The sequence below is a fragment of the Lithobates pipiens genome, unplaced genomic scaffold (assembly GCF_037356315.1).
Source record: "Lithobates pipiens isolate NorthernLeopardFrog02 unplaced genomic scaffold, aLitPip1_a1.2 Scaffold_3, whole genome shotgun sequence".
NCBI classification, from domain to species: domain Eukaryota; kingdom Metazoa; phylum Chordata; class Amphibia; order Anura; family Ranidae; genus Lithobates; species Lithobates pipiens.
The window spans coordinates 213,557,392-213,582,335 of NW_027507790.1; the positions used below are offsets into that span (position 1 = coordinate 213,557,392).

General features: G+C 47.3%; 1 protein-coding gene across 3 annotated transcripts in view; it reads right to left on the bottom strand.

Annotated features, from left to right (window-relative positions):
* Nucleotides 1-24,944, bottom strand: part of PARP8 (poly(ADP-ribose) polymerase family member 8) — a 452,966-nt gene that overhangs the window by 161,055 nt on the left and 266,967 nt on the right. For all 3 annotated transcript variants that reach the window (XM_077462768.1, XM_077462766.1, XM_077462767.1), the window contains exon 6: nt 18,984-19,061. In XM_077462768.1, the coding sequence (XP_077318894.1) occupies nt 18,984-19,061 (78 nt within the window). The remainder of the gene's footprint in view (nt 1-18,983; nt 19,062-24,944) is intronic.

The window sequence follows — 24,944 nt, forward strand, 5'->3', positions numbered from 1 at the left end:
TAGGACACTGACTAGTGTCTTGAAGATCCAAAGTTCACTGAGTTCCTTCTGCTACAAAGAGACTTGTTCATTCCATACAGGTGCTGTATGTGTCACGTTACCTGGTAGGAGAGCCCAGAAAGCAGGGAGCGGCGCCTCGCAAGCCTCCGGCTCGAGAGCCCCTGGAGGTGGAGACAGGGATTCAAGAGTTCGGAGGGCACAAGTGCCAGGCCGGGTTGCAGCAACGGAGATCCACCACCAACCGGTACAGGAAGTCAGACTGGAACGGGAGGTAGTAGACAGCGGGCACAACAGGAGCAGCTGGTACTGGCAGACAGGCAGGAACAGCAGGAGCAGCTGGTACTGGCAGACAGGCAGGAACAGCAGGAGCAGCTGGTACTGGCGTTCAGGTGGGTACAGCAGGCGTGGTCAGGAACGAGCCGGGTCGGTAATTAGCGGGCAGCAGAGGTACAAAGCAGAAGGCAGGAGCGTGGTCAGGTAGGCAGAGGGTCGGAGGCAGGCAGCAATCAAACAAGGTCAAACAGGCTGGGTTCAGTATCAGGAACAGGCAGGAGCAAGTAGCAGAAGTCACGGGAACGCTGTAGACAGGACAGCACGGGAGAACAGGAGCTGATTCCTTAAATAACCTATTGGGCGCCAAAAACGGTCGCACGGTGAGTTTGCGTGCCCCCGCGAGTAACCGTGCTCCCGTTCGTGACCCCGCGTCCCCACGTACGCCCGTTCGCTTGGTCGCGCGCCCGTGTGCGCTCGCTCGTGTCAACGCGCACCCGCGTGCGCCTGTTAGGATCTACACGCACACGCGTGCGTTCGTTCGCGCCAACCTGCGTCTGAGGACGCCTGCGGGTGAGTTTCCTATGTACGATCGGAACAGTAGGTCGATCGTGACAGTATGGTACTACTGATAATCTGCTGAATCAGTTGTCCTCACCTGTGAATAGTTAATTTGGAGTATCCTACCAATTCTCTTCTCCTATCCAAGTTCTCCATATAAAATACAAAAATAAATATGCAAGACTGGTCAATGAAGATAACAAGCGGAAGAGTGTGTGCACCTAGCTGTGTGAAAATACCCTGTAACTGGCTATGGATTAATCAGTGGGAGGAACAGGAAAAGAAATATCCAAGATAATACCCTCCTGCACCCGCGTGCGCCTGTTAGGATCTACACGCACACGCGTGCGTTCGTTCGCGCCAACCTGCGTCTGAGGACGCCTGCGGGTGAGTTTCCTATGTACGATCGGAACAGTAGGTCGATCGTGACATTGCCCCCCCCCCAAGGGGCAGCCTCCGGATGCCCAACCGTGCCATCTTATCTGGATGAGACCTCTTGAAGGCAAGGATTAGCCTCTTCGCATGCAGGTTGGATTCCGGTTCCCAGGAGTTTTCCTCGGGGCCATACCCCTTCCATTTGACCAGAAACTGAGTCCGATTCTGTCTTCTCCTGCAGTCCAGGATGGATTCGACCTCGTATTCCAATTCTCCATCAATCATCACAGGTACCGGGGGGTTGGCATTCCGATTGGCAAAGGGGTCCGGAACAGTAGGTTTAAGCAATGAGGCGTGAAAGACTGGGTGGATCCGAAACGACTCCGGGAGCTTCAATTCAAAAGCCACGTCATTCAGCTTCCTCACAATAGGGAATGGGCCCACAAACTTCGGGCCCAGCTTCTTGGATGGGCAGGCCAATTTCAGGTTTAGAGTGGACAACGAGACCTGGTCTCCGACCTTGAGGTTGAGCTCCCCCCTTCTCTTCTTATCGAAGACCTCCTTGTTGTGTTCCTGTGTTTTAGCCAGAGTCTCTTGTAGGAGTTTATTGTTGGTCTCGAAGAAATTGAGGTCTTCCTGTACCGCCGGTACTGAACATTCAGGGAGATTACTGGACAGAAAAAGCGGGTGGAAGCCAAAATTTGCAAAAAATGGAGACTGTTTGGTGGCAGAATGGATAGAATTGTTATAAGCAAATTCTGCTAGTGGTAAGAGCGATGCCCAGTCATCCTGGGAGAAGGAAGAAAAGCAACGCAGATATTGCTCCAGTGTTTGGTTGGTTCTCTCGGTCTGGCCGTTGGTCTGAGGGTGATAGGCCGAGGAAAGACGAAGCTCAATTTTCAGGGCCCCACAGAGTGCTTTCCAAAACCTGGACGTGAACTGCACCCCCCTATCTGAAGTAATGTTGGCAGGGATGCCATGAAGCCTCACCACTTCTCTAATAAAAGTCTTAGCCGTCTCTGCGGCCGAAGGGGTCCCCTTCATAGGCAAAAAGTGGGCCATTTTAGTGAGTCGGTCTACCACCACAAAGATTGTGGAAAAATCCTCGGAAGGAGGCAATTCCACGATGAAGTCCATGGATATCATCCTCCAAGGTCTATCCAGAATGGGCAGTGGTCTCAGCAGCCCCCAAGCTTTTGATTTGCTACCTTTATTCCGAATACATGTGGTGCATGCCTCCACATATTCCCTGCAGTGCTTCTTCATCTGTGGCCACCAGAAGGTGCGATGAAGCAAGTCCGTGGTTTTGAGCACCCCAAAGTGGCCAGCCAGCAGGTGGTCGTGGCAGGAGCTGAGGACTGCGACACGTACTTCTTGGGGAACGTAGATCTTGTCCTGATGCCAAAGAAGACCATCTCTAGAAGTTAATGGAATGTCAGGTGGGAGGACCGGATCGCTGGAAGCTTGCTTAATTTGGGTGAGTAGGTCCTCCTGAAGCAGGAGAAAGTTCCCTGAGGAAAGGATAGTATCAGGAGTAGAGAGCTCCACTGGTTCACTGTACATGCGAGAGAGAGCATCGGATTTGACATTCTTAGATCCCGGACGGTACGTGATGTGAAACACGAATCTAGAGAAGAAGAGTGCCCACCTGGCCTGTCTTGGCTTCAGTCTCTTGGCCGACTTAAGATATTCTAGATTTTTATGATCAGTATAGACCAGGATCGGGTGGGAAGCACCCTCGAGAAGGTAGCGCCACTCCTCGAGTGCCGCCTTGATCGCCAGCAGTTCTCGGTCACCGACATCGCAATTACGTTCAGCCTCCGAAAGCTTGCGGGAAAAGAAGGCGACCGGATGCAAGAGTGACTTAGGCCCCTGTCTCTGGGAGAGCACCGCACCGACCGCAATTTCCGAGGCATCCACCTCCAGGATATAAGGCAGGGTTGAGTCAGGGTGTCTTAAGATTGAGGCCGATACGAACAAGTCCTTTAGGGTTTTGAAAGCCTCTTGTGCCCTAGAGGTCCATTGAAACTTTTGACCCTGTTTGGTCAGCTCGGTGATGGGGGAGATGATGGAGGAAAATCCCTTGATGAATTTCCTGTAGAAATTAGCAAATCCTAAGAATCGTTGGACCCCTTTCTTGTCAGAGGGAGCAGGCCAGTCTAGGATGGCTGAGATCTTCTGGGGGTCCATCTCTATTCCTTTCACTGAAATAATTAGACCAAGGAATTGAATACTTTGTTGTTCAAAGACACACTTCTTGGGCTTGGCGTACAGGCCATGGAGACGGAGTCGGCCTAGGACATTCTTCACATGTTCCCGGTGCTCGGCTAAGGAGGAAGAAAAGATTAAGATATCATCTAGATACACTATAACAAACAAATCAAGGTAATCTCTGAAGATATCATTTACGAAATGTTGGAATGTAGCAGGAGCATTACATAGTCCGAAGGGCATAACTAAATATTCAAAGTGCCCGAAACGAGTACGGAAGGCGGTCTTCCATTCGTCGCCTCTACGAATGCGGACAAGGTTGTAGGCACCCCGAAGGTCTAGTTTAGAGAATACTTCGGCCGACCCCAGTCTCTGAAATAGTTTGGGCACTAACGGTAGGGGATAGCGGTTTTTTATTGTGACCTTGTTAAGTGCCCGGTAGTCCACACATGGGCGTAGGGAATGGTCTTTTTTCTCAACGAAGAAGATCCCTGCACCTGCCGGGGAGGTGGATGGTCGAATAAAACCCTTCTCCAAGTTCTCGTCCAGGTAGGTTTTCAGGGTTCCCAGTTCGGTTTCGGATAAGGGGAAAATTCTTCCGAAGGGAATCTCTGCCCCCGGGAGCAACTCCATAGGGCAGTCATATGGCCTGTGAGGGGGTAGAGTCTCGGCGCCCTTCTTGCTAAACACATCCAAGAAGTTGTGGTAAACCTTGGGCACAGCCTGTCGGATCTCGGTGTCCGTTTCTAAGCAAAGCAGGGAAGAAAGGTCCGTGTTAACAACTGGGAGACAGTGCTGACGGCAGTAGGCAGACGGGAACTCAATTCCCCCGGTGGACCAATTGATGAGGGGGTTGTGGGCCTTCAACCAGGGCATGCCGAGAATAATGGGAAAAAGTGGAGACTTAATGATGTCCAGACACAGGAGCTCCTGGTGGGTTCCGGCGATGATGGCAAAAAGAGGAGACGTCTCCTGGGTCACTGGTCCGGACTTAAGGGTGGAACCGTCGGCCAAATAAATTGAAAGTCCTTTTACCCTAGGCCGAAGAGGGATGTTGTTTCTTAAGGCAAAGGACAAGTCCATAAAGCCGCTGCAAGCCCCAGAGTCAATAATCGCGTTGGTTTTGATAGTCCTTCCTGAGAGCTGCAAAAGAAGAGGCACAGCCAGATGAGAGGTGTTACTAAGCAAGGCAGGAGAAGAAGCGGGAGGAAGGAGGAGGCACTTACGCAATTTGGCAGGGCAAGTGCGAACATAATGTCCCGGTTCTCCACAGTAGAGACACAGATTGCCGGCTCTTTGACGTTGGCGCTCCTCAGGTGTCAAAGATGGGTGAAGGAGTCCCAGCTGCATGGGCTCTGGAGAATCTGGAGAGGGTGGAACAGGAGCGGAGGGAAATGGAGAGTTGGAACTTGGAACCCGTGGTAACATCCAGACAGGGCGAGAGGTAGAAGAAGAACGCTCCAGGCGACGTTCTCTTAGGCGCCTATCAATCTGGACAGAGAGGTCAATGAGCGCTTCTAGGGTTTCAGGGATACCCACGCGAGCCAGTTCATCTTTTAACGATTCAGAGAGGCCCATCCGAAACTGGTAGCGGAGGGCCGAGTTATTCCAGTCTGTGTCGGAGCTCCAGCGTCTGAACTCAGACACGTAATCCTCCACCGGCCTGCGACCCTGTTGGAGCGCATGCAGGGCTGCTTCTGCGGTGGCAGCAAGCTGGGGGTCCTCATACAGACATCGCTTGGAAGAAAGTATTTAAAGTGTCCAGAGAGGGATCCTTCCGTTCCAAAAGACGATGCGCCCAGGCCTGGGGCTCGTCTGTCAGTAGCGAAATGACGAACCCCACTTTAGTCGCCTCGAGGGAGAAAGTCCGGGGCTGTAAAGCGAAGAAGAGCTCGCAGGAGTTACGAAAGGCCCTGAACTTGTTTCGGTTGCCGGAGAAACGATCTGGAGTGGGGACCCTTGGTTCAGGCAGCATCATTACCACTGAAGGTGGAGCTGGGGGTCCGGGAACAGCAGATGATGAGGCAGATAGGGCCTGGACCTGTTCTTCCAGACGACCGTAGCCTTCCTGCAAGTTCTTCACAGCCTGGGTAAGACCGGCTAGATGGCGGCAAAGCTCGTCCATTGGGGAGGCTCCCTGCGTGGGCTCGGACATGGCTGTCCTGTACTGTCACGTTACCTGGTAGGAGAGCCCAGAAAGCAGGGAGCGGCGCCTCGTAAGCCTCCGGCTCGAGAGCCCCTGGAGGTGGAGACAGGGATTCAAGAGTTCGGAGGGCACAAGTGCCAGGCCGGGTTGCAGCAACGGAGATCCACCACCAACCGGTACAGGAAGTCAGACTGGAACGGGAGGACAGGCAGGAACAGCAGGAGCAGCTGGTACTGGCAGACAGGCAGGAACAGCAGGAGCAGCTGATACTGGCAGACAGGCAGGAACAGCAGGAGCAGCTGGTACTGGCGTTCAGGTGGGTACAGCAGGCGTGGTCAGGAACGAGCCGGGTCGGTAATTAGCGGGCAGCAGAGGTACAAAGCAGAAGGCAGGAGCGTGGTCAGGTAAGCAGAGGGTCGGAGGCAGGCAGCAATCAAACAAGGTCAAACAGGCTGGGTTCAGTATCAGGAACAGGCAGGAGCAAGTAGCAGAAGTCACGGGAACGCTGTAGACAGGACAGCACGGGAGAACAGGAGCTGATTCCTTAAATAACCTATTGGGCGCCAAGAACGGTCGCACGGTGAGTTTGCGTGCCCCCGCGAGTAACCGTGCTCCCGTTCGTGACCCCGCGTCCCCGCGTACGCCCGTTCGCTTGGTCGCGCGCCCGTGTGCGCTCGCTCGTGTCAACGCGCACCCGCGTGCGCCTGTTAGGATCTACACGCACACGCGTGCGTTCATTCGCGCCAACCTGTGTCTGAGGACGCCTGCGGGTGAGTTTCCTATGTACGATCGGAACAGTAGGTCGATCGTGACAGTATGGTACTACTGATAATCTGCTGAATCAGTTGTCCTCACCTGTGAATAGTTAATTTGGAGTATCCTACCAATTCTCTTCTCCTATCCAAGTTCTCCATATAAAATACAAAAATAAATATGCAAGACTGGTCAATGAAGATAACAAGCGGAAGAGTGTGTGCACCTAGCTGTGTGAAAATACCCTGTAACTGGCTATGGATTAATCAGTGGGAGGAACAGGAAAGGAAATATCCAAGATAATACCCTCCTGCAGGGGTACTGCTATAAATATATTTAATACATATCTTAAGGTTGGCTACATGATGCTACACCCCCTATTGTTAACACAGAAGGTGCAGAGTAAGAACTACTCTTGCTGTAGACAGTAAGTACTTGTACATACAGAGAACCATTTGGTAACTGGGAGGAAGGGGACTCATAAAATAAACCCAGGGCTCAAGTCCTGCGGGAACTCATGGGAACGGAGTTCCTGTACTTTTTCCACAACAGGAACTCAGTTCCCATTAGCAGCCATGTCCTGCAAGACTTTGAAGTATGCGAGCTGTGTAGCAGGTGCTACACCAGCAGCCGCCGACACAGCTCGCAATAGTAAGTGCCGCACACCTGACCATTCAGGCATTGCCAGTAGGGGGCCCCATGACAGCTTCCTCTTCGATCTACCTGTCAATCACAGCTAGCTGACGGGTAGATCAGGTCCCTGCTGCTAAGAGATTATATTTAGTCAGACCTCTCGTGATGCGCTCCTCCCCGCCAGCTCCTCCTGATTTTCTGTCTCCTCATCCTCCCCCCCTTGTCCTGCATACTTGCTCTGTGTGTCCCACTGAATCTCCTGCTCCTCTATCTTCAGTGCCATATGATGAGAAAACCCAGAGGAGGAGAACAGCTATTCTGCTCACAGGACATGCAGGGAGAGAGGTGGGCTGAGGGAGGAACATCAGTTTGGGATGGTAAGCTGAGCACAATACCTGGCAAAGTTTAATGCCAGGAGGGAAGCCTTCAGAGTTTGCAGCCCCCCAAGCTAACATACATCTCCTAAGCAGGAACACATCACTATCTCCCCAAGCATTCTGTCCAGATAATGTGCAGTTAATTTATGACCTTTCCGTTTAACTCTGTGTTATCCAAACTCTGCTCAATGAAAAGTGTAAACTCACCACATAAACACTCTATATACAAAATAAAATTCCCCAATAAAGATCAGAACACAATGTTCACATTTGCAGGGAAGCACAAATGAATGAATGATGATTATTCAGAGAATTACCGTATTTATGTTTATTGAGAATTGTTTTTTTTTTTATGTACTAACAGTTAAGCTTCATACACACAATACGAAAATTGGATGGAAAATACCACTTTTGAAGTGTTTGTGCATATGAGCGTATCATTTATTTTAATTTTTTTTGGTGGGGGGAGTGGAGTTCCCACACTTTTTTCCCCAGGACTTGACCCCTGAATAAACCTTCTAAGTTTTGGACAATTCTATTGTCTGTTATCACATCCTATATAAGTAGAGAAATTCAAAAATAGACCTAACTAGAAAGATCAGGACTACCACCAAAGCTATAAAAGAGATACAGTTTATATTTACAAATGTTAAAACAATTGAACTATATTAAAATTCTAGAAATACATATCTTATTCTTATACAAATTAATTTGTATATCACATCATCACTGATGATCCATTAACCACTTGCCGACTGCTGCACGCCGATATACGTCAGCACAATGGCAGTGGTGGGCAAATGGGCGTACCTGTACATCCCCTTTAATTGACGGGACTGGCAGGCTCTATGTCTGCCGGTCTCCCGGGGTTTCATGTCACAGAGCCGCAGAAGGGGGAGATACCTATGTAAACAAGGCATTTCCCCGTTCTGCCTTGTGACATGACAGAGATCTACTGCTCCCTGTCATCGGGACAGTGATCGCTGTCATGTGAGTTGAAGTCCACCCAACCCCAACAGTTAGAATCACTCTGTAGGACACACTTAACCCCTTGATCGCCCCCTAGTGTTTAAGCTCCTTCCCTGCCAGAGTCATTTACACAGAAATCAGTGCATTTTTATAGCACTGATTGCTGTTTAAATGACAATGGTCTCAAAATAGTGTCAAAAGTGTCCGATGTGTCTGCCATAATGTTGCAGTTACTAATAAAAAATAAATAATAATAAAAATGCCATAAAACGATCCCTTATTTTATAGACGCTATAACTTTTGCGCAAACCAATCAATATACGCTTATTGAGATTTTTTTTTTTTAACCAAAAATATGTAGAAGAATACATATCGTCCTAAACGGAGGGAAAAAAAATGTTAGATATATTTTTGGGGTATATTATAGCAAAAAGTAAAAAATATAGCTTTTTTCAAAATTGTTTCTTTTTTTTTGTTCATAGTGCAAAAAATAAAAACCGCAGAGGTGATCAAATACCACCAAAAGAAAGCTCTATTTGTGGGGGAAAAAGTACGTCAATTTTGTTTGAGTGCAATGTCGCACGACCGCGCAATTGCCAGTTAAAGCGACGCAGTGCAGAATCACAAAAAGTGTTTTGGTCAAGAAGGGGGTAAAATCTTCCAGAGCTGAAGCGGTTAAGGTGATGAGTTGCTAGCTGAAACTTCAAAAATTCATGTCAATGACACCTTTAGAAATATATTTACCTTGAAAAATGGTGACGTGTTTATTACCTATTTTACATGTTTACATGTATGTTTGCATAAGGCTAATAGATGTTATCTCAGCATCTCAGCTGGGGTGCTGACTACATTGTCTGATATACAGAGAAAACCTGCAAACTAGTACATGAACTGTAAGAAAAAAAAAAAAAAAGTATTACGCAGATAAAGATAATCAACTGCACATCATTAATAGCGCTTTCCAGCTAACAGTCTCTAAAGAAATGCAACCTCAAAGCATTAATTGGCATATAACCACCAATACCTGAATCAGGTTTTTTTTTATATTTTTACAGACCTGAACCTGGTAAACAAACCCCACCCTGTACAGCAGTTCCCTTTAAAGCAGAACTGAAAGTGTCATTTTTCTTAAAAAACAAATATTCTAAGCTGGCATAATGCCCTACACATTTCTATTTGAATTGATTCTGCACACAATGTTTACATACTGTTATGGTATTTTATCCGATTGTCAGTATTTCAGCACACAACCCACAGACTCGTTTTTTCCCTTCACTTCCTATCTCTGGTTATTATGAGCACTGCACACTGACAGGACCAACCATATCATGGTGAACAAATGCCATTTAGAATGCAGCTTTGCACATGAGGAATCACAGCCTCTGCAAAGGGTTTGGTGTCACCAAGGGTTCTCCCCGATACTGGATGGGGGGTTCCAGGATGCAGGTATCATAGGGAGAATACTTAGGGTTGCCAGCTGTCCGGAATTCACCCAGACAGTTCGGGTTTGGAATTATGCACCCGGGTTTCAGACTGCTTGAAACCCGGACACATTATTCAGACAGGACTATGGCTTCTCAACAGGGTTGCTGGCTGCAGTTTTCTAAGCTAAGAGTGTCTGTTATACTCTCTTTCATGCTGCCCAAAGCCAGCACTAACATCCCCCCCCCCCCCAAACACACACACTGATGGGAGAGGAGAGAGGCCTTGATTTGCACCTCTTCCTCCCGACCCTACACCTCTTTGTCTGCCCAACCACACTCCAATCTCCAGGGCTGTGCCTCAGAAAAGGAAAGTGCTTCAGATACATCTGGATGAGATGTGCTGATTGCCAAGGCTTTATTGAGCTCACCAACCATCCCTGTCTGTGACTAAAGTCCCCCCCCCTCCCCCCCTTCTCTCTCCTGCCTCTGAGTGAATACACTAAAGTAAATCAGGGTTCTCAGAGCACCCCTTACATCAGAGTTCCCATTTACACCAGAGGCCACAGTTTTTCCCCTTACATCAGATTCCTCTCTGTACATCAGAGTTCTCAATGTTCCTCCTTAAATCAGGGTTCCCAGAACATCCCTTATGTTAGTGTCCCCAGAGTTCTCCCTTACATCAGAGTCTGCAGAGTCCCCACTTACAGTGAAAGGGAAATCTGCAAGTTTAGATGTAAAAGGTGGATTCTGTGTACTCAGATGTAAAGGGGGACACTTGTGATTAACTTCATATGATTAGAAATGTTATTTATTGTCAAAATATATGTATAAAAAAAAATTCTGTGCATGGCTAAAGTGTTCAGGTTTTTCTTGAAGAAGAGGGGGCAACCCTAAGAATACTGGCTTTCAGTTTTCTCAGGGATTGACAAATCCTGCTCTGAGTCCTGGAGCCAAGAGACATTGTAGAGTCTTGAGAGAGATGAAGTCTTCGACCCTAGGTTCAGGTTTGGTTGGCCACCAGCTCCCACTGATTGTGCTGCTGTGTACTGGTTCTTTTAGTTTACAAAATCACTGTGGCTCAGGACTCCACCCTTGCCAGGATTCTGTGTGGCTGTAAGGAAGCTAGCAGAGGTAGGTGGGCACAGACAGTTTGAGAATTGTCTGTGAAGGAACAGAGGCCATAAGCCTGCAAGCCAGAGCAGCAGTGCTGCAAAGGAAAGTCAGAAGCTTGAAGGGAAAATTGATGTGTTGTGGCATTGGAGTGCTTAAAACCTCTGTATGGGTAAACTTGTGTTATATAAACTTATATATAAAGCCCTAAAACAAAGATTTGGTGAGTGCACTGGGTTCCTAGAAGCACCACACTTAAGTTAATTTCCTAGAAAGTATATTGTGGTCCAGTGCACTGTACTATTGTACTATGCATGCATCCCCATGCTGTTTGGGCATCAATTTTATTAATGGGAAGTTATATTTGCTTTTACCTGTAATGCTGGTATTTTCCCCTATTAATGCTTTATAATGTAAGTCTATATGCAGTGTTATAAGTCAGTATTTGGCGCCATCTAGCGGCCAATACAGGAAATGGACTCTAGCTATTTTCTTTTCCTATAGCACTAGAAAGATAACAGGAAGTGACTGTTGTTTTACATTTTTTGCTATGACCTACCTACTCAGAATGCCAGGTGACCTACCCATGATCCCCCTGTACTGAACTGCATGCTGGAAAGACTATAAAAGGATCCGGTTGGTCATTTTCTCTTTCTGGACGAATGGCCTGATTGAAAGGACCTGTGAGAAGGTCACCAGAGTGCACAGCCTACAGCCACTGTGGAGCTGAACAATTAAAGACTTTGCCTGTCATCTGATCGCTGGAGAGACCGAGTGACTGGATGGGGAAGGATCCAGAGACACCTGTTGGAGCCCTCAGAGGGACCCGGTTCATCTTGCAGAGCGGAGCTGTGTGACGGAGCCGGCCGGCTAGAAGCAAGACTGAGTGCACCAGAGCAGAGCTGTTCCATTCTTCAGACACAGTTTAGTGAGAGGGCTACTACCCACAGTTTCCTAAACGCACTTTCATACACCTAGTACTTTAACACAGTGTTGCTGGGACCTGTAGTTCCACGGAAGAGAACCTAATAGATAGACTGAGTTTAAGCAGGCCTCAAGCCTACTCTTCACTGTACTTTGACGCTGTGTTATCCAAAGCAATTACACCAGAAGCAATTACAGGTGTACCACACCACAGGATTTGTTCTAGCATCCACTTCACATTAACCCATGTTTGATTCACTGTTGGATTACAATTGTTTACAACACAAATAGCTAGCAGAAAAAAGAAGACTAATAGACTGCATCTTTCATCACAAGGCCTTGCATCCTATTAAAGTAGGGGGAGCTCCCTAGTGATTGTTCTGTACTATATTTATCGCTTTGCATTTTATGCACCAGAGTAAGGCCGCGTACACACGGGCGGACTGTTCGCCCAACCTTGTCCGCTGAACAGTGTTTGGGCGGACAGTCCGCTCGTGTGTGGGCTTTCAGCGGACAGTTTCAGCGGACAGTTGGACGGACAAAGTCTTTCGGAAATTCCGAAAAACTGTCCGCTGAAACTGTGTTTGAGCGAACAGTCCGCCCGTGTGTGGGCTTGTCCGCTGTACTTTCGAAATGAGCAGACTGTTCCCGCTCGGAAAGTCCGCCCATTTCGAGCGCGTGTACAGGTAGGCGGGGCCCGCGAAGGAGACGTCGCGGGCTCCGCCGCCTGGAATGGGCTTAAAGGGGAACCCCAACGCCGAAAAAAATCGGCGTGGGGGTTCCCCCAAAGTCCACACCAGACCCTTGTCCGAGCACGCTACCCGGCCGGCCAGGAAAGGGGGGCGAGCGAGCGCGCCCCCCCCTCCTGAGCCGTACCAGGCCACGTGCCCTCAACATGGGGGGTGCCTTGGGGAAGGGGGGGCCGCGCGGCCCCCCCACCCCAAAGCACCTTGTCCCCATGTTGATGAGGACAAGGGCCTCTTCCCGACAACCCTGGCCGTTGGTTGTCGGGGTCTGCGGGCGGGGGCTTATCGGAATCCGGGAGCCCCCTTTAAGAAGGGGGCCCCCGGATACCGGCCCCCCACCCTATGTGAATGAGTATGGGGAACAATGTACCCCTACCCATTCACCTGTGAACTAAAGTACAATAAAAAACACAACACAGAGAAAAAATATTTTATTGCACAGCTCCGGGGGTCTTCCGTCTTCGGGGGTCTTCTCGCCGGACTCCTCCGCTATGTGTGTGTAGCTCTTTTGCTAGCGGAGGAGTCCGGCTTTCTTCCTCCCCGCCGCCGGCCTCTTCTCCCGACTTCGGGGGTCTTGTCCCCCTCTTCGGTTCTTCTGCCGGGCCACCGCGCCTGGTCCGGTGGCCCGGTCTTCTGTCGCCGTCTTCCGTTCTTCTGTCGCCGCCTTCGGTTCTTCTGCCGGGCCACCGCGCCTTCTTGTAGCTCTTTTACAGGCGGTGGCCCGGTCTTCTGTCGCCGCCGCCGCCGCCGCCTTCCGTTCTTGTTCTTCTTCTTGTTCTTCTTCTTCTCCTGGAGATGTTGACTCGACGAGCTCTCCGGCCGGAATGCCAGGGACACGCTCCGCTGCCACTTATATAGTGACAATGGGGCGGTGTCACATGGTATATGTCACATGGGTTGGTCACATGGGTTGATGTCACATGGGGACTATGACATCGTAAGGGGGCGGGGTCACCATGTGACCAACCCATGTGACATATACCATGTGACACCGCCCCATTGTCACTATATAAGTGACCGCACAGCGCGGCTCTGGCATTCCGGCCGGAGAGCTCGTCGAGTCAACATCTCCAGGAGAAGAAGAAGAACAAGAAGAAGAACAAGAACGGAAGGCGGCGGCGGCGGCGACAGAAGACCGGGCCACCGCCTGTAAAAGAGCTACAAGAAGGCGCGGTGGCCCGGCAGAAGAACCGAAGGCGGCGACAGAAGAACGGAAGACGGCGACAGAAGACCGGGCCACCGGACCAGGCGCGGTGGCCCGGCAGAAGAACCGAAGAGGGGGACAAGACCCCCGAAGTCGGGAGAAGAGGCCGGCGGCGGGGAGGAAGAAAGCCGGACTCCTCCGCTAGCAAAAGAGCTACACACACATAGCGGAGGAGTCCGGCGAGAAGACCCCCGAAGACGGAAGACCCCCGGAGCTGTGCAATAAAATATTTTTTCTCTGTGTTGTGTTTTTTATTGTACTTTAGTTCACAGGTGAATGGGTAGGGGTACATTGTACCCCATACTCATTCACATAGGGTGGGGGGCCGGTATCCGGGGGCCCCCTTCTTAAAGGGGGCTCCCGGATTCCGATAAGCCCCCGCCCGCAGACCCCGACAACCAACGGCCAGGGTTGTCGGGAAGAGGCCCTTGTCCTCATCAACATGGGGACAAGGTGCTTTGGGGTGGGGGGGCCGCGCGGCCCCCCCTTCCCCAAGGCACCCCCCATGTTGAGGGCACGCGGCCTGGTACGGCTCAGGAGGGGGGGCGCGCTCGCTCGCCCCCCTTTCCTGGCCGGCCGGGTAGCGTGCTCGGACAAGGGTCTGGTGTGGACTTTGGGGGAACCCCCACGCCGATTTTTTTCGGCGTTGGGGTTCCCCTTTAAGCCCATTCCAGGCGGCGGAGCCCGCGACGTCTCCTTCGCGGGCCCCGCCTACCTGTACACGCGCTCGAAATGGGCGGATTTGCCTCCGCCTTACGTGGGCGAGTCCGTTCATTTCAAAAGTTGAGCGAACTGTTTGCCCAACCTTGTTCGTCAAACAGTCCGCTCGTGTGTGGGCAAGTCCGCTCATGCAAATTTTGAGCGGACTGTTTGATGAAACTGTTTGCCAAACAAGGTTGGGCGAACAGTCCGCCCGTGTGTACGCGGCCTAAGGTGTAGTCACTCTAAGCACTAGTCTCAGTTGGAGACACATTCTCAGGGTTCATTCAAGGCAAACGTATATGTACAAACTGTTGTGAGTATTCACTGTACTGTTGCACTACCTTGGTGGAGCAGTGCAGTTGTTGTAATCCCTGTAATACTTGTTCCAGTGAAACCTTTAAGTCTATGCTATATATTCTGAAGTAAACTTAATCTGCTATTTACTTATAAAACAGTACGTTTTTGTTATTACAAGAATGGAACTCCAAGTGTCAGAGGTAAGGGTAGCTCTAGGTGTCTGGGATGGCCAGTGTTTAAAACGCAAAAAAGAAAAACCGCAGAGGTGATCAAATACCACCAAAAGAAAGCCCTATTTGTGGGGAAAAGGGATGTCATTTGGGTAAAGCGGAGCACGACCGTGCAATTGTCAGTTAAAGAGACTCACTGCCGTATCGCAAAAAAATGGCCTGGTCATTTTTTTTTTTTTTTTTTTTTTTTTTTTTTTACACACTGCAACTGAACCAATACAGTGTTACTATAGTAACCATAGCAACCATGTTTACTGAATAAATATGATTCAGTGTGTATTGTTGTGATTGACCACAGCTAATCACATGGTACAGATGGGCTGTAATTGGCCCTGTCTGTACCATATGATCACTGTGACCAATCACTGCTAGCAACAAAATTGTACACAATGATTAGCGTGAAACAAAGCCATTCATTGTTTACAATTGGCATGTGATCTGCTGTGATTGGACACAGTGATCACATGGTACCAGCATCAGGCCAGTACACTGATCAGTCATTGGCTGTGTCCAGTGAACACAGCTGGTGACAGATCGTGCCACAGTGTGGCCTGGGAGGACGTCATATGATGTCACCCCGGAATGACACATGACTCGCACAGCCATCATTTGACAATAGGCCGGGTAGGAAGTGGTTAAACAACTGTTGCTGTTGGACGATTTCTCCTCTTATCCTGTTCCAGTGACAACTTTAACATTTTTAATTTTTCCTCACTTTTAACCCTTTACTTTTCTATCTAAAATTGAACACAGAGGCTTTAGATACACTGAGGCCGCGTACACATGCGCGGACTGTTCGCCCAACTTTGTCCGTCAAACAGTTTCGGCAAACAGTCCGCTCAAAATTAGCATGGACGGACATGGCCACACACGACGGACGAACAGTTTGCTGAAACCGTGCGCGATGACGTGAACGGCACGTACGACGGGACGAAAAATACGACGTCCTATACACTGCATTATAACTTTCGGCGTGAAAATCCTTTCTGAGCATGCGCGGAACTTTGTTTGACGAACAAGCCTACACACGAGCGGACTGTTCGCTGAAACAAGGTTTCAGCGGACAGTTTTTCGGAAATTCCGAAAAACCTTGTCCGTCAAACTGTCCGCTGAAACTGTCCGCTGAAAGCCCACACACGAGCGGACTGTCCGCCCAAACACTGTTCAGCGGACAAAGTTGGGCGAACAGTCCGCCCGTGTGTACGCGGCCTAAGAAAGGGCAATTGTGGATCTTTTTTTTGGTAAGTTCTATTTTCTGAGACATAAAGCCCATATTAGTGCATTTAGATGAACTGCTTAAAAATAAACACTTTACTGTTACTTATAGCTAACAAATTGGTTTGTGTTAATATAGCACATCAAAGCTCTTTACAATCCCTATGTACATAGAATATGATCAACTCTGAAATAAAATTCCATCCTCAATAATTAATAGGCTCACATAGTCCTTGGTAGTTTATATACCTTTATGTATAATGTATAAGATTCAAGTGCTTCGGTGAGGAAATTCATTTTAAAAGTAAATTAAGAATGCATTAAGATCCCGTTTCAAAATACTGTGTATGATAAAACATATTGACCTTACCGCTTATGTTATCATTTTAGAAATAGATCCATTAAAGATGCATGCTGTATAAAAACTGCACTAAACTATTTACACTCTACAGTCCGCTGCACAAGAGGTCTTCCCATGTTAATGCAATCTATAGTATTACATAACGGTATATCATTAATATTAAAAGCTAAATATTGGTTAATCCATAAAACACTCAATGACAATGGTGAGTTTATAAAATATCTTGAAGTTTTTTAAAGGAGTAGTGATTACCATAAGGTATAAAGTTACAGTTAAGATTTAGCATTGAGCTTAAAGCGGAGTTCCACCCAAAAGTAGAACTTCCGCTCATTTGTCTCCTCTCCCCCTTTGGTGCCACATTTGGCAGCTTTCGGGTGGGAGAGGGACAGGATACCTGGCTTTGACAGGTATCCTGTTCCCACTTCTGGGAGTTTGCGCCGCGGCCCGTGACATCACCACGGTGCTCCATCCTCCTCCCCCTGTTGCCGGGCTAGTAGGAGAGATGAGCGGGGCCTCCCGCATGCGCAGTAGGGTTCCTGGTGTGAAGCCGTAAGGCTACCCTGCTGTGTTCCCTTACCCGCAATGGTGTCAGAACCTGGACTCTTGGACAGGTAAATGTCCTATTATTAAAAACCAGCAGCAGCAATGTGTGTAGCTTCTGGCTTTTAATTTTTTATTTTTTTGGGGCGGAACTCTGCTTAAAGTTATAAGGTACAAGTTTAGTGATAATGCCAATCTATACTCACATTGGCTGCTGACATGTTCTGGCTACCAGGACTCGATCACCAGCCACTTTCATTGGCCAGGCAGGAGTGATGTCACTCCTGTGCATGCATGGGAGCTTTGTCAGCTTTGGCATTGCTGAATCTGTGAGAAAAGATGGTCCGCAACTCCCTGCTTGCTCTTTATAATCTTCAAAATGTATTGATTCTCCATAAAAGACATGGTAACAGACAGCAGATTACAAAGGGATTTTGGGATTAGTAGTTCCTCAAAATTGCAACTGCTCTGTATGACTATGCACCTGGACTACATATCCCAGGGATCTTTGCTATCAGAGGGAATGCTGGGAGGAAGGATAAAAGAGACCAGATACGCTCTTTTCCTCCTGGGCCTGGTGTGTGACGGACCTCTGTCGGAGAGGGTGAGGTCACGGCCTACCACATGGTGCCCATCACTGCTTGCTGATCATCAGACATCTATCCAGCACCACCTTGATAGTCCGACAACCCGCGCTTTAAGCTTGTATTGGATGATCATTGCGGGTGGAACCTCTTTGCCTCTTTGGAAACCGATGTTCGGAAGGCATTGAATAGGCCTGGTTGTTGGTGAGAGGGCAATTGCCCACCTTTGCACACCTTTCTTTGTTGCTTCACTAGTACACTGTGCACATACAGCTTTACCCTGGGGAAACACTTAACTGCACTGCTATTTGAACATTGTACTTGTACACCTATCGCATCAATCTTTTTCCAAGAAATACCATTGCCTTGTTGCTGCACCCTATTGGATATAATTAATGAGCTCCGACTGTCAGTGAAGCCCACTGCCAGTGACTGTCATTGCTACTAAAAGAGCTTTCATACTTTAACTGTTCTTGTTTACTTGATCTCTAATCTGGTTTTAAAGTTAAATAGGCTAGCCTGGGTTCCCCTTTAGAAGTCTTGCCAAGATTAATTCTTAACTCTCGCTTATCCTTTCAGGTCAGGTGCAAGTGATACTTCATTGTACATACGTGTATATAATAAACTATTGTTGCCAAATTGTCTTAACTCGTATTATTGTGGAGGAATTCTTCTACTGAATTTTGACTGTTATCCAAAGTTCAGTTGATCCATTACCTCCTTTGAGCAACAAAGTCTTCCTTGAGTTATCCAGTAAATGTTAAGAGAATATAAACTCATTGAGTGGTTTGAATTATTACTTTAAGGTGGTGCAAAGATGTCTGAACCCAGAGTGTCAGGTAGGTTGGAATGTTCCCAGGGTCATGGTGGTGCAGATGAGCAGGTAAATCCAAGCAATCCCCAAGGGTGCAGTGCTCCATATATAAAATTAATTTGTGTACAGTGTTGCAAGGCAGAGTAATTGTCAGACAAACTATAGCAGTCCTGAAAAGTGAGAAATGTCCTGGTAATGAAGGGGTAATATAGCACTCAGTTGGTTACAAAATCCTTTGTGGAAGGTTTTACTGTTGTCTTGGTGACCACACAGGAAGTGAGGGAAAATCTCCTTAATGAAAATACATCCAGCCATAAAAAAACAACGAAAAGTTCTAACCCTTCCAGACTCTAAGCTAAAGTACAAGAACGTATTTGTCTGCAGCTGAATTGTGAACCTTTTAAAAGGTCCTCTAAGTAATGCCATAAATCGTAGTCATGAAAACATACTGCATACAACAATTTAGTAGGTAATTACCAACAAAAGCACTTATGTTCTCACACCAGATTAATAGCCATTTCTCTTTTGGGAGCTCACCTGTCCTCCGTAATAAAACTCTTCAGAATCATTGTCGCCTTCAGAATCCTCTTCCACTGCACTGCTGTGTCGGGACTCCTACAATTAAAAATATTATTTTTAAAGGAAATATCTTTCGTGTGTGTACATATATAGGGTATGCAGTGTTTGTTCACCCAAAACTGTTTTTTTATTGGAGTAGGGAAGGATGGGTACCCCTGTCAGGGTTTCATTGCTATCTGTGGCTTTGTTAAAGAGATTTTACCCCCACTTACTGTCATGATGGACGAGGCAATACTTGGATAGACTGTTTTTTATTTTTTTTAAGTATGTAGCACTACCCGGTGGTGTATTTTGGTTTTGTGTTACGCTAAGCAAGACTAAATTTGTTCCACCCCTTCCTATCCATTGACACTCACCATCATCCAATCCCACCAAAAACAGACCGAGGGGGGGGGGTCTATTTCCCATCTGTCTGGCAGATTGGATCAGATGGCAGTCTGATGGAAATGGACAGGTGGTCCCTTTCCATCCAACCGCCTCATAGAGAAGAGCAAGCTGTCTGTGTCCGCATAGCAGACAGATTCCCCGCTGAGCAGACAGATCTGCTTTACAGAACCCGTGCGAAAGGGCTCTTACTATATTTTTGGTTTTATTTAAAAAAAATGACACCTTTGATTTTTTCTACATGTACAATTTCTTTCTTTTTTTCTTTCTTTTTCTTTTTTTTTTTTTTTTTAGGGGTGTTTTGGAGAGACATCAGGGGTCTAAACAGACCTCTAATGTCTCTTTTTGAGACAGAGATAGGGACTGAAGTCAGTCCCTTTCTCTGCAGCCTGAGCTGCATTGTGGATGAATTAGATACGAGTCTGTATAGAGCAGTGATTCTCAACCAGGGTTCCTCCAGAGGTTGCTAGGGGTTCCTTCAGCATTGGGCAATTTCTGCCTCTCAGATAAGTTCCCACTGACTCCATTGATCTTTTTAGCTATCTGTAAGGAGGTAATTCTTCCCAATGACCACAAGTGTAAGGACCATTCTTCCCACTGACCATCACACTAATGTATTATGAGTTGAAGATTTCTAATTTTTAGCAGGGGTTTCCCGAGACCGGAGAACTATTTCAAGGGTTCCTCTGTGTTGAAAAGGTTGAGAAAGGCTGGTATAGAGACTCATAAAATGAAAAAAAAATGAAATATAGTAAACAGTGTTCACTGTATTTCATTCACAAACTGACAAATAGTAAACACAATTCACTACGCGTTAGCGAATAATGAATACAGAAGCGATCAGTACTGTGATTGCTGTCTGTTTACTTTCAGGAAAGGGGCTGGTAAACACTGGTTACCAGCCCCCTGCTCTCCATCCATCCAGGTCTTCCATACTAGCAGTGGCTGCAGCCAGCAGGAGAGTCGACCAGCAGCTGCATGAAGCAGCCCCCCTCGCCCTTCATCCACATCTCCTGCAGCCGGCGGGAGGAGCAGTGGGAGAGCCGGCCAGCCACTACAAAGAGCAACCTTCCCGCTCTTCATTCATCCACATCTCCCGCATTAGCAGCTGCTGCATCCAGCAGGAAGGGAAGGTGGGAGAGCCGGCCAGCAGCTGCAAAGCAGCGTCTGGCAATCAGGGAGGTGAGGGCATTAAAGGGAGGGTCGGAGGAGCAGAGGGGGGATACATGTGGACAAACTGATCCCTCTATGGAAGCCCTGCAGCTCCCAAGGTTGGTGGGAGGGCAGTGGAGGGAAGCCGACAGCTGTAGGGCATCAGGGGCAGCGGGGTGAAGTGGCAGGAAGAGGAAGCCTGGAGGCGGTGCCCCCCCCCTGAAAACTTCCGCCAAAGGCAAATGCCTTGTCAGCCTCATGACAGATATGCCCCTGGCGCTAACCCCATAGGGGCCACTGGTGAATGTTGTCGTCTTCCACCCTGCACAGCCAGGCACACAAACTTCCAGTCACTTAGGCAAGTAAAGCTTTTTTCTTGTTTCCCTAGAACTAAATGAGCAACCAACCTTTGCAATGCGAGGGATACATTTTTAGTACATTTTAGATACAATTTTAGTTACTTGGAGTTGGGCTTTAACCACTTAAGGACTGAGCCTCTTTCTGAGATTTGTTGTTACAAGTTAAAAACTGTTAAAAACTTTTAACACCCTAGAGAATAAAATGGCGGTCATTGCAATACTTTCTGTCACACCGTATTTGTGCAGCGGTCTTATGAATGCACTCTTTTTGGAAAAAATAAAACAATTTTAATAAAAAAATAAGATAACAGTAAAGTTATTTTTTTTCACTTCTGCCCTGCAATGATATGGAGATGGGTGGGGGCCATCTTCCCCTCACACATCTCCGTACCAAGCAGGAGAGTGGACCTGATCACTGACGGCTCTGGTAAGTGGCGGAGGCCACAGAGCTCTGTGGGGGGGGGGGGGGGTCCTCTCCTGCCGCCGATAAAAGTGATCTCGTGGCAAACCCGCCACAGAGACCACTTTTATCTTGAAGTGGACGGCATGCTGAGGATGAGGATACCGGGTTATGGCAGCTAGCTGCTGCCATAGCAACGATATTCCTCTTCAAATTAGAGACGTAAAACTGCGGCGGGTGGTCTGTAAGTGGTTAAATTTTAAAATATTTGTATATGAACATGACCTCTTTCTTTGTCAGTGATGAAAATGGACAGATGCAGGGAATCACACTACTACAACTACTGGCATGGAAGCAGTAGAGTAATAAAAATAAATTGAAGGCTGTGTCCAGCCAAACTGGCATCCCTAGCTAAGATGCCCAAGATCTCCTTACACCAGGGGTGTCAAACTCAATTTAATCCTGGGCCTCTTCAGCATTATGTTTGCCCTCAAAGGGCCGGTTGTATTTGTAAGACTATATAGATGTATAGTATGTACTCCTTATCATCTGAAAAAAATTGCCTCTGCATTTGATTATTACTGATTTTAGCAATACATTAGGACTATGTAAGCTGTGAAGGGCAGGTGCAGACTGGTACGGAGCCCATTCACACTACTGTAGCAGATGATGCAAGCCTGAAAAGCATACCTCCCAACTTTTTGAGATGGGAATGAGGGACACCTATCAGCAAATGTATGCAGGCATAGGGTAGATTTTTTAGGCACGTACACAAAAAAACGTATATAACAAAGTACAAAATGTATTTAATAAAATAAAATCATGCCATAAAAATAATTAAACAGCATCATACATGGAATATCAACATAAATCTTCCATACAAAATATCTTTATAGTTGATCACAGTGTTAGTTTCCCTACACGTTTTGGAGCCTTGAGAATCTCCTTCTTCAGGGGAGATATACAATATGGCGTACAGTTAAATCAACAAATGATGCTGCGTGTAGATGGTATGCCATTAATTAAAAACAAAAAAAGGGGATAGATGAAAAAATACATGTATGTGACTCCACAGAGCTTCAAGGGTCTCTGTCAATGTATGACATTCAACAAAGAATAATAGGCATTATATAGCCACAAATTTTTTATATGTATAAAGCCCCAAGGAAAAAATGGATCGCTGCGTATGCACCGGGGGGTGCACTGAGACGGACAAATTATGGCGCCCGACCTTGAAGCAAGTGCAGAGGAGCTTATTTCGACCGCCTGGCGTTCCACAGACTCAGCTGAGCCATGAACAAAGAACAAAGACCACTGCGGGGGCTTCGATCTCAGGTATGTAATTCATAATGAGCTAGTATGCTATGCATACTAGCTCATTATGCCTTTGTCTTGCAGGGTTTTTTTTTTTAGGGTTTACAACCACTTTAACCGGTTCCCGACTAGCGCACGACGATTTACGTCAACAGAATGGCACGGGCAGGCATATTGGCGTACAGGTACGTCCAATATTCAATGCCGTCCTGCCATCTGGTCGGGACCCCCGTGAATCCGGTCGCGGGACCTGCGGACTCGATCGCCGCGGGCATACCCGCGATCGTCTCACGGGACAGCTGAATGGAGGAAATGCCGTGTAAACAGCATTTCTCCATTCTGCCTAGCAACTAGTGGCGCTGATCTCTGCTCCATGTGATTGGAGCAGAGATCAGTGTTCACTAAATGAAAGCCCAACCCCCCCACAGTTAGTAACACACCCCTAGGAACACTTAACCCCTACACTGCCACCCACTGGTTAACCCCTTCACTGCCAGTGTCATTTACACAGGAATCACTGCATTTATATAGCAGTGATTACTGTATAATTGACAATGGTCCCAAAAATGTGTCAAAAATGTCCGATGGGTCCCCCACAATGTCGCAGTCACAATAAAAATCGCTGATCGCCGCCATTACTAGTAAAAAAATAAATAATAAAAAATTATTAATAAAAATGCTATAAAACTATCCCTATTTTGTAAACGCTATAACTTTTGCGCAAACCAATCAATAATCGCTTATTGCGATTTTTTTTACCAAAAATATGTAGAAGAATACGTATCGGCCTAAACTGAGGGAAAAAAATGTTTTTTTATATATTTTTGGGGGATATTTATTATAACAAAAAGTAAAAAATAATGCGTTTTTTTTCAAAATTGTCGCTCTGTTTTTGTTTATAGCGCAAAAAAAATAAAAACCGCAGAGGTGATCAAATACCACCAAAAGAAAGCTCTATTTGTGGGAAAAAAAGGACGTCAATTTTGTTTGGGAGCCACGTCGCATGACCGCGCAATTGTCAGTTAAAGCGACGCAGTGCCGAATCGCAAAAAGTGGTCTGGTCTTTGACCAGCAAAATGGTCCGGTCTGTAAGTGGTTAACAATGTTTATACTTTTACATCAGAAGTAAGACTCGCTTCTCTGTCCACACAAGTGAGGTTCCTTGGAATGGAAAGCTGTGGCAGAAGCTGAAGAGGTGAGATCTTTCCAGACAAAACTGTACAGAAAAGGTCTGGGAGTGATCCATCCTCCAGCCGCTATTCCAAGCTGAAATATCAGTTTAGGTTTCAGTGACCCTTTAAGAATGGTGTCACTGCCTTTTTTATATAAGTGCCATAATATAGGTTATTCGCATTATTTCAACAACTTCTCACAATCATTAATTGGACGTAAGGAAGCAGGTGGAGGGTAAGGTTATTGAACGGTATAAACATAATTATCATTTTTCAAATGCAAGAGCGGCCGGTGAAGGAATCCTTCTTTCAGTCTCTCCTAAAGCTGAAATTTAATGGGGCTCGTAATAAAATGATGGAGCGGTCCGGACTGAGATATTAAAGTACTCATTCACTGGCACAAGCTCATTCAATATTCAGCCTTCAAAATGTCCCAAAGGATTTCATTTTCTCCCCAATAAAATATAAAAATAGATGGAGTTGATATATCGGTTGCCACTACAACCAAAAGACTTAGAGAGAACCTGAGTTTTGCCTGTACCCTCCCCAGCAGCACATACTCAGTTTAACTTTACACTTTCTTTACTCCTGCTTATTGGTAAAGTATGTGACAGCAATGGGCCCAGCACCAGCGTTGCCACCCCGTATGTTACAACGAGCAAGAAGTACACTATGTTACCAAAAGCATTGGGACACCTGCCTTTAGACGCACATGAGCTTTAATGGCATCCCAGTCTTAGTCCATAGGGCTCAATATTGAGTTGGCCCACCCTTTGCAGCTATAACAGCTTCAACACTTCTGGGAGGGCTGTTTATTGGGTTGAGGTCAGGACTCTGTCCAGGCCAGTCAAGTTCCTCCACCCCAAACTCATTCATCCATGTCTTTATGGACCTTGCTTTGTGCACTGGTCCAAATTATTTGGTGGAGGGGGGGGGGGGGGGGTGATGGTGTGTTTTTTTTCAGGTGTTGGGCTTGGCCCCTTAGTTCCAGTGAAGAGAACTCTTAAGACGTCAGCATACCAAGGCATGGTATGGAAATTGGACAATTTCATGCTCCCAACTTTGTGGGAACAGTTTGGGGATGGCAACTTCTTGTTCCAACATGACTGCGCACCAGTGCACAAAGCAAGGTCCATAA